General features: G+C 40.0%; 1 protein-coding gene across 3 annotated transcripts in view; it reads right to left on the reverse strand.

Annotated features, from left to right (window-relative positions):
• Positions 1 to 7,841: 7,841 nt before the first annotated feature.
• LOC134211119 (titin-like) overlaps positions 7,842 to 14,946 on the reverse strand; it is a 41,910-nt gene continuing 34,805 nt past the window's right edge. For 2 of the 3 annotated variants that reach the window (XM_062687749.1, XM_062687751.1), the window contains exons 5-10: positions 13,621 to 13,712; positions 12,607 to 12,975; positions 12,399 to 12,545; positions 12,180 to 12,329; positions 8,895 to 8,964; positions 7,842 to 8,836 (exon numbers count right to left, since the gene is read on the reverse strand). In XM_062687749.1, coding sequence (XP_062543733.1) covers positions 8,763 to 8,836; positions 8,895 to 8,964; positions 12,180 to 12,329; positions 12,399 to 12,545; positions 12,607 to 12,975; positions 13,621 to 13,712 — 902 coding nt within the window. In that variant the 3' untranslated portion in view covers positions 7,842 to 8,762. The remainder of the gene's footprint in view (positions 8,837 to 8,894; positions 8,965 to 12,179; positions 12,330 to 12,398; positions 12,546 to 12,606; positions 12,976 to 13,620; positions 13,713 to 14,946) is intronic. The other variant, XM_062687750.1, reaches the window with a different exon arrangement.

Consider the following 14,946-nt stretch of genomic DNA (forward strand, 5'->3'; position numbering starts at 1 on the left):
TCAAAAGTCTTCTACACTATGTTTCCTTAAACTATCAATAACAACAAGTAAAGTTTCATTTATCGGATTATTTTGAAGAAATATCGATTTTTAAAAAGGTGATGCCTCACCTAGATTTACCCTCAGTTAAATGTTCAATGCACAGTTTTGGTGTTTTCTGTTTCCTTTTTACATGTCGTTGAAGTTGCTCTACTTTTGGTAAAAAGTATTCGGAATACTATCAACCCAAAAGCAATGTTCTAATAATGAAAAGAATGCCATGAAAAGAGATAACATTAATATCATACATAATAACCTTCAGATTACGTGTTTCATGGCATGATAAAGATTATCTTGATTTCAATGTTGAATCATCACATTTTCATTTAATATGATATCCAAATTGGAAACACCTCACAGTTGCGATGCTCTCCTGCATTATTTTAAGCAAGCTTGCTTTCTTACGATTGGAAATTTATAATGTTGCTTCTAATCTATCTATTTTGTGATTGTTGCGCATCGTAGACACACATTGGTGTATCCCTCGTCATCCTTTCGAAAAAAACGAAGACTGCGTATATAAAGATTCGTTCCCAATGTAGAACAGTTCTAAGGAATATACTTTTCTACACATGTTGAATAAAATCTACATTTTTACCATGCTGACTCAAAAATATTATATCAATTTCAGAGGAACTTTATTTTCGTATGATAAATAAGTTGAAATGGATAAAAGACGAACATTTCATCAAAAAGCGCCTGAAAATAGAAGTTTACTCTACAAATAAATCAAATTAGATTTCATCAAATATAAATTGGTTAGTAACATCATAGGAGAGACCTTCTTTTGGATGCAATCCGTCATTTTTAAAAACAATGCAAAAATTAATGATAGAAAAATAAATATAATTATACTTCGGGTACAGATCTTGCTCTTTGTAGTTTTGGAAAAAAGTGTTATAATATTCTGATCATATGGTATTTGTTTACACTTGAAAATGACAGAACGATGTTCCCGTTCCCAATTATAACAGTTTTGGTTCATCAAAAGGGGGTCAACTTTTGGATTGGATTTTGTTCGAAGATCCACTTATGTTATGTGCAGGTAGGTATTGTGCGCATATGCTTTATGAACTGGATTGAGTATATGCCGATGATGAGGACATTGCAAAAGTCTTGGTTGATCTGGTAGATACCGTGGGATGAACTCGAGAACGTTTTGGAGAACCTTGAACATCTCGTGTACAAGCAAATTGAGTTTACATGATGCGCATATGCTTTTTGAACCAGATTATCATACAATGCGGTATATTCCTCAACTATTTCAAATTCATTTGCATGCTCTCAGAAGCGAAATTTTCCCAAAGTTTCGGATACCTGGGTCTTCAGGATCACACTTGACTTCCAATATTTTTCCTGTAAAGCCAAAATCCTGATGAACAACTTTGCTGAAGAAAACGAGAACCTAGCTCTCTTCTGTGATTTTGCACAGTCAATCTAAAACGCTGGGCATATATGACCCATCCGTCCCGAAAGGCCAATACAAGGTAAAAATACCGTGATACTTACACTCAATACCTATGTGCTTTACTACTTACTACTCAAGCACACAGCATTCAATACGGAAGCAACGCACAACTTCGTCCTTTTATTTCAGATTTGCTGAGTATCAGCATGCGTGATATAATAAAAATGACAGTTGTGCGTTGCTTCCATATCGAATGCCGTGTCCACTCCAATTCTGCATGTGTATGTTATGAACTCAAGGGGCGGTAACCCATCTAACAGGTAGAGATGACGCAAATTAATCGATTACTTCGATTAATCGATTCATCGTTGTGATAATCGATTAATTTTGAATCGATTACTATACAATGATTAATCGATTCAATAATCGACAAGAATCAAGAGTAATCGATTAGTAACTAATCGATTAATCAGAATTTTACGACATCATAAGGATGTCGAAAATTAATTGATTATTTCGATTAATCGATTCATCGTTGTGATAATCGATTAATTTTGAATCGATTACTATACAATGATTAATCGATTCAATAATCGACAAGAATCAAGAGTAATCGATTAGTAACTAATCGATTAATCGGGATTTTACGACATCTCTACTAACAGGAATCTGGCGCATCGTCGAAATTTTAGCTTGCTGGTGGAAGTAGCTAATAACCGATCAAATCGGTAAAATGCGTAGATATGTTGCAATGTTGCATGTCTCAAAGTGCGTGCAAGATTGCATGCGAACTTTCACATGTTTCAATTCCATACAAGTTGAGTTGCATACTACATTCATAGTAGACTGAAACATACACTCTAAGTGGAAATTAATCGAAACTGAGTTGAATCAGATTCATTTTAATTATAATATAGGTTAGCTTAGATTTAGGTATTAATGGATACCAGTTTAAGGAAATTATAATTCAATTAAAATAAGAGCGCAGCTCTTTTATAAAACACGCAGTGGCTTAAATCGTGTTTTAGCGCGTTTAACCTTAATAATAATCTTTATTATGCGATTTAAAAAAAAAAAAGTTTCAATGAATCGCCCGCTTTGAGCGTGCTTACAGCGGCACACTAGGAGCACATCTAGGAGTTAACTTTCTGAAATCAGTATGGCGAAAGGCATCTTAGGATCGATTTCTCAAAACTAAGCACCTTCATCGAAAAAAGATATGGTAGGCGTAGTAGCGAACACCTTCCTACGTAACTGGTACCAAATAGTTTTTCATAAAAAGTTCCTAATTTTGATAAAACCCGCGTTAGATGTCTTTCGCCATACAAATTTCTGGCGGTTAACTCATGCTGGCTTTTTGCGCCTGGATGCTAGCAGCGGTGAGTAGAAAACCAGCCACTGCCAATAATTCATTGCGTTGATCGGGGCTGATTCTCAGTTTCTGTTTACATTGCATGTTTTGATTGAAATATCTGGAAAACAGACAGATAAGAATACCAAATAGTTTTTCGTGAAAAGTTCCTACTTTTGAGAAAACCTGCGTTAGATGTCTTTCGCCATGCAAACTTCAGGTGGTTAACTCTTGCCGGCTATTTTTACATATACGTTAGCGCTTGGAAACGGCAGTGGCGGGTAGGAAACCAACCACTGTATCTGATTCATTGGATAGAGTTTCCGATCGAACCACTAACGGCAGTGTGTCGTTTATCTCTTTTCGTCTGCCGCAAAATTATAACTGTGGTAGTGCAATACCGAGCGGCAGCACAAACACTTACTTGGAACACAAGGTTCATTCATTTATTTAGTCTACATCTAAACAGATAACACTGAATCAACAATTTGACGCCACAATACACGGTTCGAGGCCGCATCTGTCCATCCTCGAATACGCCCCACGCTCGCCAAGTCGTTTTGTACCTGGTCTGCCCATCTCACTCGCTGCGCTCCACGCCATCTCGTACCTGTCGGATCGGAAGCGAACACCATCTTTGCAGGGTTGCTGTTCGGCATTCTTGCAACATGTCCTGCCCATCGTACCCTTCTGGCTTTAGCTACCTTCTGGATACTGGGTTCGCCGTAGAACTGGGCGAGCTCGTGGTTCATTCTTCGCCGCCACACACCGTCTTTTGCACACCGCCAAAGATGGTCCTAACCACCCGTCTCTCGAATACTCAGAGTGCTTGCAAGTCCTCCTCGAGTATTGTCCATGTTTCATGTCCGTAGAGGACAACCGGTCTCATTAGCGTCTTGTACATGACACATTTGGTGCGGTGGCGAATCTTTTTTGACCGCAGTTTCTTCTGGAGCCCGTAGTAGGCCCGACACAGATGATGCGCCTTCGTATTTCACGATTGCCATTGTTATCAGCCGTTAGCAAGGATCCAAGGTAGACGAATTCCTCGACCACCTCGAAGGTATCCCCGTCTATCGTAACACTGCTTCCCAGGCGGGCCCTGTCGCGCTCGGTTCCACCCACAAGCATACACACCCAACCGGCGGTTGTTAGATTTTCCAACAATTCTGTATAAGAATCTACCAAAACCTGTATAAGAACTGAGCATATGCGAAATTGTTAGCTTCTTATACAAAAAAAGTAAGAAAAGCTTACAACATTGTAAGATTCTTATACAATATTTGTATAAGAATCTAGCAATTTCGCATATGCTCAGTTCTTATACAGGTTTTGGTAGATTCGTATACAGAATTGTTGGAAAATCTAACAACCGCCGGTTGGGTGTACTTTGTCTTTGATACACAGAAAAAAATAATGAAAAGTAAACAGCGCATAAAACTTAACATGCGGAAATTTACGCTATTCTATGCTGAAATGGCCCTCTTCCTAACAATATTGGATACAACTTGTATGCAATATTGACGATTCACGTCAAATATTGTATATATTCAGGCTATATCCCGTGTGGAATTACGCTAATAATGGCGTTCCATTTATGTGCATGATTTTTAGCGTATATTTCAGTGGATTTTTCTATCTGTGTACATTCACCACCAGTCTAACTTTTGTTGCTTCACGTTTCAGGCGGGTGTACAGTTCTGCCACCTTTGCAAATGTTCGGTCGACAATGTCCATGTCATCCGCGAAACAAATAAATTGACTGTATCTGTTGAAAATCGTACCCCGGCTGTTACACCCGGCTCTCCGCATGACACCTTCTTCTAGCGCAATGTTGAACAACAGGCACGAAAGTCCATCACCTTGTCTTAGTCCCCGGCGCGATTCGAACGAACTGGAGTGTTCGCCCGAAATCTTCATACAGTTTTGCACACCATCCATCGTTGCTTTGATTAGTCTGGTAAGCTTCCCAGGGAAGCTGTCCTTGTCCATAATTTTCCATAGCTCTACGCGGTATTTACTGTCGTATGTCGCCTTGAAATCAACGAACAGATGGTGCCTTGGGAACTGGCATTCACGACATTTTTGAAGGATTTGCCGTGCAGTAAAGATCTGGTCGGTTGTCGAGCGGCTGTCAACGAAGCCGGCTTGATAACTTCCCACGAACTCATTCTCTAATGGTGACAGACGACGAAAGATGATCTGGGATATCACTTTGTAGGCGGCATTAAGGATGGCGATCGCTCGAAAGTTCTCACACTCCAGCTTGTCGCCTTTCTTGTAGATGGGGCATATAACCCCTTCCTTCCACTCCTCCGGTAGCTGTTCAGTTTCCCAGATTCTGACTATCAATTTGTGCAGCCAAGTGGCTAGCTTTTCCAGGCCCATCTTGATGAGCTAAGCTCCAATACCATCCTTACCAGCTGCTTTATTGGTCTTTAGCTGTTGGATGGCATCCTTAGGGCCGATGCCCAGGAAGCGTTTTTTCAAGCTACGTGCACGCCTCGTCCACGCAAGGTACCCAGCATCAAATGTAGTCGTGCACGCTGCCTTGACTTTCACTGCCTGTACTCCCAGCGGCATTCAAATGTTCCTCGTAGTGCTGCTTCTACCTTTCGATCACCACACGTTCGTCCGTCAAGATGCTCCCATCCTTATCCCTGCACATTTCGGCTCGCGGCACAAAGCCTTTGCGGGATGCGTTAAGCTTCTGGTCAAACTTGCGTGTTTCTTGAGAACGGCACAGCTGTTCCATTTCGTCGTACTCCGCTTTTTCCAGGTGGCGTTTCTTCTCATGAAAAAGGCGGGTCTGCTGTCTCCGCTTCCGACTATAACGTTCCACGTTCTGCCGGGTACCTTGCTGCAGTGCGACCGCCCGCGTTGCGTCCTTCTCCTCCAGAATCTGTTTGCACTCTTCGTCGAACCAATCGTTCCGTCGACTTCGTCCCATATACCCGACGTTGTTCTCCGCTACGTCGTCAATGGCTGCTTTGACTGTATTCCAGCAGTCCTCAAGAGGGGCCCCATCGACCTCAACCTCTTTCGGCAACGCAGCCTCGAGATGATGCGCGTATGCAGTGGCGACATCAGGTTGCTTCAGTCGCTCTAGGTCGTACCGCGGCGGTCGTCGGTACCGAACATTGTTAAGGACGGATAGTTTTGGGCGCAGTTTAACCATCACCAGATAGTGGTCGGAGTCGATGTTAGCGCCACGATATGTCCTGACGTCGATAATGTCGGAGAAGTGCCGTCCATCAATCAGAACGTGGTCGATTTGTGATTCTGCCTGCAGTGCTGATCTCCACTGCCGTAATCTGGCATAGTGACGTATACGCCATTTTTCAAAAATAGTGTTTACGAATACTACTCATCGAGCTCTTTAACAGAAAAATGGAAATCATGCATGTTGTAAAATGGCTGTTACGTCACTTTTTCAGATTACGGCAGTTCAGGTGTACCGATACGGAAGGCTGTGTTGGAAGTAGGTGCTGCGTATGGCCATATTCTTGGAGGTGGCGAAATCAATTAGTCGTAGGCCGTTTTCGTTCGTCAGCCGGTGAGCGCTGAACTTTCCAATAGTCGGTCTAAACTCCTCCTCTTGGCCAATCTGAGCGTTCAAATTTCCTACGATGATTTTGACGTCGTGGCTTGGGCAGCTGTCGTATTCACGTTCCAGTTGCGCGTAGAATGCGTCCTTATCATCATCAGTGCTTCCGGAGTGTGGGCTATGGACGTTGATTATGCTGAAGTTGAAGAACCGGCCTTTGATCCTCAACCTGCTCATTCTTTCATTGATCGGCCACCACCAGATCAGTGCCTTTGCATATCGCCCATTAGTATGAAAGCTGTTCCCAGCTCGTGTGTGTTGCCGCAGCTCTGGTAGATGATATGATTACCTCTAAACGTTCGCACCATTGATCTCTTCCAACAAACCTCCTGCAGCGCTACGATGCCGAATCCACGGTCCTTGAGCACATCGGCGAGTATGCGTGTGCTCCCGATGAAGTTGAGAGATTTGCAGTTCCACGAACCGAGTTTCCAATCGCTAGTCCCTTTTCGTCGCAGCGGTCTGCGCCGATAGTTCCGGTCCGTACTCTCTTGTCGATTGTTCGTTGCTTATGTTTTTTTTTAAAGACTGGCTTGCAGGGCCTGACATCAAACCCCCTAAATTTCCGGAGGACCATTCCTCCTTATTCCTGGTGGACATGGAGAACAGACGCTGTTGAGCCGATCCTGACATGGTACCAATGGTACGCTTTACCTAGCATTTGCCGTGCCTGAAACACGTGGTTGTTTGTTTCCAATTTTACTTCCTCCTTAAGCGATAGCTGAACATCGCTTAGAAAGGAGATCTTGCAAGTCGGCCCTTGACACTACTGCGGGTGTACAGGACCCATAAGTAAGTAAAGTAAGTTAGGATTGAGAGAAATTTAAGCATCTCGTCATTATTATTGAGAGTGAGTTCTGCAATCCTTGATCAGCACCGATGCCCACCGCACTAGGAGCTTTTGTTTTTTTAAGTTCATTTATTTGGGAGGTTCAGAAGTATAACATTTAACGGAACAATGGTTCTTTGTGATATGTGCAACCGATGTCATCCTATTATTAAGTTAGTTTGAGCTTTTTTAGAAGAATTTATAAATAATTAGGGAATATACTGCCGCTAACCGCAAGTCAGACTTATCTGGATATGGCGTCCATATACAGATAAGTATGACTTGCGGTTAGCGGCAGTATAGGTTGGGTTTAAACGGACATTATATATGTTTGCCACCACTATTCCCTTTGAAAAATGAAAGCCTCCCATAACATGCATTTTGAATATGGAAACTTGATACCAAGTTCGATTTGCAGGCTCTCTGTGGAACGACAATAGTTCTTATCTAACATGTAGCTACAATTACGAATTGTGGAGTCATCATACACCCTATGCTTGGATTATAAATTCGGACGAAAAAATCCAACTGTATTGGACTACTAGCATTACTGAATTATTATTGATTCCATACAAAAAATGTGAATGTTTGAATAAAACAACAGAACTGGAAGCTTTAACTTGTTCTTTTTTATTATTCATTTTATCAGTTTTCTGTTACAATAGTTTGGCTGCTTGTTATAACTTTTTTATATTGTTTCATCTACGACACCGTTTTTTATTCCGATGATTAAGTTTGCTCTTTTTATGGGCAGAATATCTGCTATATCATGGTAACAATGTATAAAAAGGACTGTTTACACGGATGACGCCCGGGCTATAAATCATCGAAAGCGTTAACAAGATGTATAACAATATATAAGTACATGTGGACAAAAAAGAGACTGGTATAAAATACTATTGTTGTCTGAGCTATATAAATAAACTAATATAAGTGATTGATCAACTTAAGCAAGAAAACAGACTGCTGGAAACAACAGATAATGATAGTAAGCTGAAACAATGGATCGATTGGAAGAAATTTCGGTCTAGTTTTATAACTCTCTCAAACACATGCAATTTTTCTACACATCGAATGTAACAATGGATAAATAGGTTTAGAATTTCCTTTCGTTGGTAAGCCTACAATTTAGTGTAAATCTGAGCTGAAGTTTGGGTGGACCAAAGACGTCCTAAAATTGAGCCGATTTGCTTGTGCTTAATGAATATATGGATTTACCAGGTGCAACTCATATCTCATGGAAGCAAACCAAATGTAAATTTGATCATCTCGGTTGAACATGCTTCCATTAATACATCACTCCACTCTATCGGCTGCCCGCGTTTTTTTATTCTCAGTCATTAAAGAAACTGGTTTACTAAAAGACCTGTAGTAAAACCCTTTCCGTACTCTTTGTATTTTCAATTTCAGTTCTAGAAAAATATGAGCTCGTACAAATACCGTGTGTCAGGCTCGCAGTTTAACTATTTAAATTAGTACTGCCACATTTCGCGGGTTTCCATAGTTGGACCGCTTTAAAGCTTTGGCCTTATTCTTCATTTGGGCCGAAGTCGCCATCGTATCGGTCGCCTTTCTTCAGATCCTTGGCTCTCAGCACGACATCTAAAATGGGAATTTGAAAAGTCAATAGCGTGTCGTTCAGAAGATCGTGTTTTTATACCGCCAGAAGCTTGATTTTCGTTGTCGTCTAGCTTCACTAACGACAGTTTCATCATTCCGCTAAGCACCACCTAAAACCAATAGGAACATTTTTCAGAATAGTTTTCACATCTCAAACGGAAATTTATTGATCTACCAGAAATTATGTTAATTAAAGTATGATACCCGCTTCGTCCTGGAAAGCGGTTGCAAACATTTACAAGAACGGAATCGGCAACAAGTTTGAGCCTACTGATTATATCTCCTATTTAAGGAATGGTAAGATAGGACATAAGGAAGAAAGGAAAAATATTTTGAAATATCGTGGCAAAACCACATGAAGTACCTTGGCTGTGCAGTGTGCATATGCACAGCATATATTTCGAAATGGACAAATTGATATGAAAATTTGCGAAAAAGAATCCACGTGTCTTGGAGGGACCCGAACCCTCAACCTCCTACTCTCTAGATAGAGAAAAAAATGGTTTTCGTACGGCCGAGTTGCCGAATAATATGCCATTAATTGCATATGAAGTAAATAATTAAGAATTTAAACTCTTTTCGTGTATATCGTCTTAATGCATTCAACAAATAGGAGAAACTGGCAGATTTGAAGCCCTTTCCAAAAAATAATAATTCGACGAGACCCGCTCTATGAATAATTTAGAAATTTACGCCATTAACTCCTTTGGAAAATCCCCTGAAGAGGCCATTGTAAATTTATCTGGACATTTCTTCAGAACTTTCTTTTGCTTTTAGTAAAAACCGTACAAAATTGTTGCAGGAAATTAGTTGGACGGTTTATTTTCCAGAAATTTATTAAAGAATGAAATAGAAAATCTTAAAGGAATTTTCGGAAGGGTTTCTAACGGAAATTTGAATGGAATTTTCGACGGAGCTCTTAGATTAATTTCTGAGTGATTCCCAAAAGAATGTCTGAATGAATATCTGATTCCCAAAAGAATTTCTAATAATATTTCCGGAAGAATGTCCGAAGGAATTCCTGAAGGAATTTTCGCAAGAATTCCTGGGTGAAATTCTGAAGATATAAGAGGAATTTCGGAAGATTTCCAAGATTTTCTTCCTAGAGTTTCAAATGTATTATGTATAGATGTATTAAGAAATTACTAGAAGAATTTGTTTGAGAAATACTGAAATAATTGCTGTTTCAGTTCATTAAAAATATAGGAGTCCCTTATTCAATTTCGGCAAGAATTCCTAAAGCAATTTCTGAAAGAATAAATAAAGAAATGCATGAAAGGACTTTTCCTAAAAAAATTAGGAAGGTTTTCTTGAAACAATTTCCATATGTATTCTTGAAGGATTTTTAAAAGGTTTTTTCGTAGGAATTCCAAACAAATTTTCAATGAAACACACAAAGGAATTCCTAAAGGATTCACTAAAGATATTTCTAAAAGAATTTCGGAAGAAAGTTTTCAAAGAATTTGTAAAGGAATTCTCGAAGCATTTCCGAAGGAATTTCGGAAGGAATTTTCGTCGATGGGTATTTCCGAAAATAATTTGGACTTTCCAAGGAATTCCTGAGGAAATTTCTCAATGATTTCTCTTAAAACAATTTCCGAAGGTATTCCTAAAACAATTTCCATAGGTATTCCTGAAGGGATTCCCGTAGAATTTTCCATAAGTATTTCCAAAGAATTTTCCGAAGGAATTCTTAAGGGAACTTGCAAAAGAAATTTCTAAAAGAATTCGTAAAGGAATTTCTGAACGGAATTTCCAAATTAAATACTGAAGATTCCTTCTTCAACATTCTTCAATTCCTGCTAGAATTTGTTTGGACAATCATTTTTTTCAATGAACTGAATGCTGTCGTGGATGTAGTTCCGAAGGGTGATATCAGGATCTATATTGGCGACTTCAATGCGATGATCATATCCAACAACTCATACTATGAGCGTGCCATGGAGCGCCATGGATTCGGAGAAATGAGCGAAAACTGTGAGCTGTTTGCAAAATTATATGGCAAAACGACATAGTGATTGGAGGATCGCTCTTTCTCCATTTGACCAGCGCATATAGTCACGTGGGTCTCTCCTGATAGACATACCAAAAATCAAATCGACCAGAAAAAATCAAATCAGAGCCGAAAATGGCGACGAAGCTTTCCTGATGTAAACGCAGCGCTGACATCAAGGTTGACCATCACCTTCTTATTGGCGAGATCCGACTACGCATGGTTCGGATTTAGTGGTGGGAGGAGAAGCTTGGTCGGTGATTCATCACACGTCGATTAGAAGATCCAGCTGTGAAGAAATTATTCGTTAAAAAACTTGAATCTCGATTAGCGGATGTTCCGGACGGTGGCAGCGTACAAGAACAGTGGGCGGCAATCAATAATTCCGTTTTCGAAACTAGGAGCAAAAGTAGATTACTAAAACAACCTGGCGGAAGAATGAACAGCGTAAAGAACTGAAGGCCGCAATAGAGCGGGCAAGAACCAGAACATCCAAATGCATGTCAACGAATTCCAAAAATCCCTTTATTTGGTATCCATTAGCTTGGTCGAATATGTTTGGGGCGCCATTAAGCGCAGGAGAATTCTGAATAAACTATTCGGCCACATCGTAGAACAGTGAAGTTTTTACGTGCAGAGTTCAGCAAAACGGAACTTTTTTCTGATCCCATTCGTGTAGTCGCTGGAACGGGGCCAGGATGAATTATATCTCAGCTACTGTTCCTCATCGTAATCGACGAAATTATGGTAGGTGCGATTGATCGTGTACTAAACCATGCTCTGGTAGCATTTTATAATGGAGCATTTGAACGACTTCGATTTGGCTGATGATGTTGCTCTGCCACTCAGCGCAACGGCGCGGCGTTCTGAACGAAGTGTTCGATTCGAAGGACGAAGTGCTAGAAGTCTACTGTTCCAACTTCTCCTTTATATTTGATTGAAGCGATTTAAACTTGCATTACTTGCGAGAAATTATTGTGAAAAATGAATTTATGAAATTTCGAAGCCAATCAGTACAAAAAAGCCAATACGCATTTGTTTAAATGATGGAATGAGTATGTTACTGAATTCAAGTAGCTTTGCTACGATAACTACGAATTTCTCATCATTAGTTGACAATACAATACATACAACATGGGTGTTAGTCAATGCAGCCATGGAAATTCTCATCGAGAACGAACATCAATGCGCGTTGGAGGAGGTCAAGGAATGGAAGCCATTGTTTCATACAATGCTGGGCACGGAAATTATGCTGAAAGTGATTTAGCAGTGCTTGGTGCAAAATGGCAGCTGCCAGAACAAGACATTGGTCAATCTCAACAGTCCCCTTACCTCCCTCGTTGGTGATGCCACTCGGGCCGCTGCTGAGGGTTGTATAACCGGGGTGGTCGGTTCAGAACCTAACAATACGTTGACCTCCAAACTTCGACCTTGGTTTAGATTTGATAGCGATTCGAACACTACCACCAGATTCAGGTCGAACTGTATTTCGCAATGCAAAGTAAAATGTGTTCAATATGTTCCAAAAAACAAACAGGTCATAATACTTACAGGCGTTTCTTCACTCGATTTCTGACTAGAATCTAGCGTGGCAATAGCAAGCTCTGACTCAGGAATTGTAACCTTGGACGGCTGTGGCACTTTAGCAGCATCTAGAAGAATGCACTTGGACTCCGCTACATCGGCTTCGATGATTGTCTGAAAGTTTTAGATTATGTGAAGTTGCCCGATAAAAATGTTTGCTACACAAATATCTTACCGGATCCAGCGTTATACACTGCACTGGGGTTCCAGGACGATTCGGCTGTCCTGGATCATAGGCAGCCTTCTTTTCCATGGGTATCACCTTCAAAGAGCTTCGATCTTCACTGGCTTCTCGTTTCTTCGGTACTGCACCGGTTTCATGTCGCTGCTCAATCTTTGGAGCGTCCTCCTCAACTTCCAACTGTTGTTGAACCTTTTCTTCATCATCGACCTGCTCAAGTTGAGGTTCGCCGTCGTCTACTTCTTCCTGCTGTTGTAACTCGGATGATTCTACAGTATTCCTATCGTCTACGGATTTACAAACGTGACCATTCTGCTCGGGAATCTTCTCATCTGTTTCGGTATTGTCCTTTTCTTCTGTTTCCTGTTTAGTTCGGCAGGCCGAGACGGGGGGTGCGAGATCAATCAAGGATCAAAAGTATCGCTATTAGAATATGCGTTCCAAAACACGTTTCACATAAAACGTAAGCAGAACAAAAATATGCCAAACAGGAGAAGAACAATCCAAATTTTGAATTTTATTTATACAGAAATCATAACAATCAATAGAAAAACAGAGAAAGGTGTAAATCAAATCGCTAAGGTAAACAAAGTACGATTGTGAGTATGTATAAAATTACAAGAACTTTGGATTATAGTGTGTATCAGTAGTGGTAACAAAAGATCAATTCACTCTATTAACATAAGAGAAATAAGTCCAGCTAGCTGTTACTACTGAGTGTTAAAAATGCTGCGTGGGTCAGGAAGAGCCTTCAGTTGCTGATTTGTTTTGATGCTTCAATTTGAATTAGTATACCATTTGTATAGCATTTGTTGTACAGACTGCCAGCTGTAGACTCTTTTTGTGAGTACGCCAAAATTATAGGATGCTTTCGATCACTACAGAGCAACGTTAGGCATCTTCGGGAACTAAGAGGTTTAACAAAGGTGCAGACAATTAGTCCAACGAAAGTAGGAAAACGATGGCTTGCAAGAAAAAAAAAACACTGAAATTGTTGATGCTTCTAACCTTGCTTAAGTTTCTCGCCGATTTTTTAATGCTATCTATTTTCAGTAACTGCTCATCTGCTGCGCTTATCAGACCTTGAATAGCCGTGACGACTGTTAATTAGATATTCGTGTGGTTCATTGGGGTAGTAAGGTTTGTAGAGGAGTGTATTGTTAATTGCGTGTTTTACGATGTGGTGTCATTACGAGTTAACGTTTCGTTTCGTGTGTAGTAGATTTTTTCGTACAGATAAATATGGAGAAAAAATGAAACCAGTTAAAGTATATTCTCTATATTTTAGTGACTTTGTTCGATTGCATAGTGCTTGTAATATCTAAAATAAAGGTAAAACAAGGTCTAGATTTTCAGTCAAAACCAAACACTTCTGTTAGAGAGAATTATGTTGTCAACGTCATGAAAAATAATGCTTAATGTCTCAAAGTATGAATGGTATGAAAAATATCCAGAAAAATGCCCTTTTCGTATAACACTTTGCCATATAACGTGGTGGTACCGTTTAAGTGGTACTATTCTAAGAAGGCGATTACACTAAGTTTCAAAAATTCAGTAATTACGAATCTTAATGTGACTGCAATGTGAGTTCCTCGATAACTAATTTCGAACATCTCATACTTCCAACGAGAGGGCTAGAATGTTGTTTGATGTTGTAATTCCAAACTATAATTTTCTTTTGAATGTTCTTTGCTGAGGGTGAGTTCAGTTGGATACATCAATTTATAATCGATTTTGTGTATTACATCTTTCTTGATAATTGTGTATTTATTGTTTCTGTCTCTAGTTAACCAATAAAAAACTTTTTTTTTTCGAGAAAATGCGATCGAAAATCGACATTTTTCATTTTGTTGCGGTAGTGCCAAGATCCTGTTGTTGCAGTATCACTTTTTGGGACATGTACACGGAATACCGAGATATCAAGGCTGATCAACAAAGAATGCTGCAATAATAGGTTTCCACATCCTATTGTTGTAATAATCAGTATGAAAAAAGTTATCCTAATATGCATAAAAAACAATGCTATAGGAGAAGGGTCGTCTGGCCGGAATCCATTCGGCCGAATGCGTCTAGACCGAAAGCTATTTGGTCTAATACAGCGGTACTCAACCTGGGGTACATGTACCCCTGGGAGTACCTTCGCTGGCCCTAGGGGGTACCTCGGATAAAAATACGTAATGGCTTATTACAATTCCAATAAAACTGATTGATTTTTTTTATTTCGAAACATTGTCTTGTACATCATATGCATGGGGATCATAGTAAGTGAAAGCCTATTGAATCCTGCCCCCACAATCCGCTTAGTGTATGAAGGGCTGTGGACAACAGCTCAAA

Source organism: Armigeres subalbatus, chromosome 2 (genome assembly GCF_024139115.2).
Source record: "Armigeres subalbatus isolate Guangzhou_Male chromosome 2, GZ_Asu_2, whole genome shotgun sequence".
NCBI lineage: Eukaryota > Metazoa > Arthropoda > Insecta > Diptera > Culicidae > Armigeres > Armigeres subalbatus.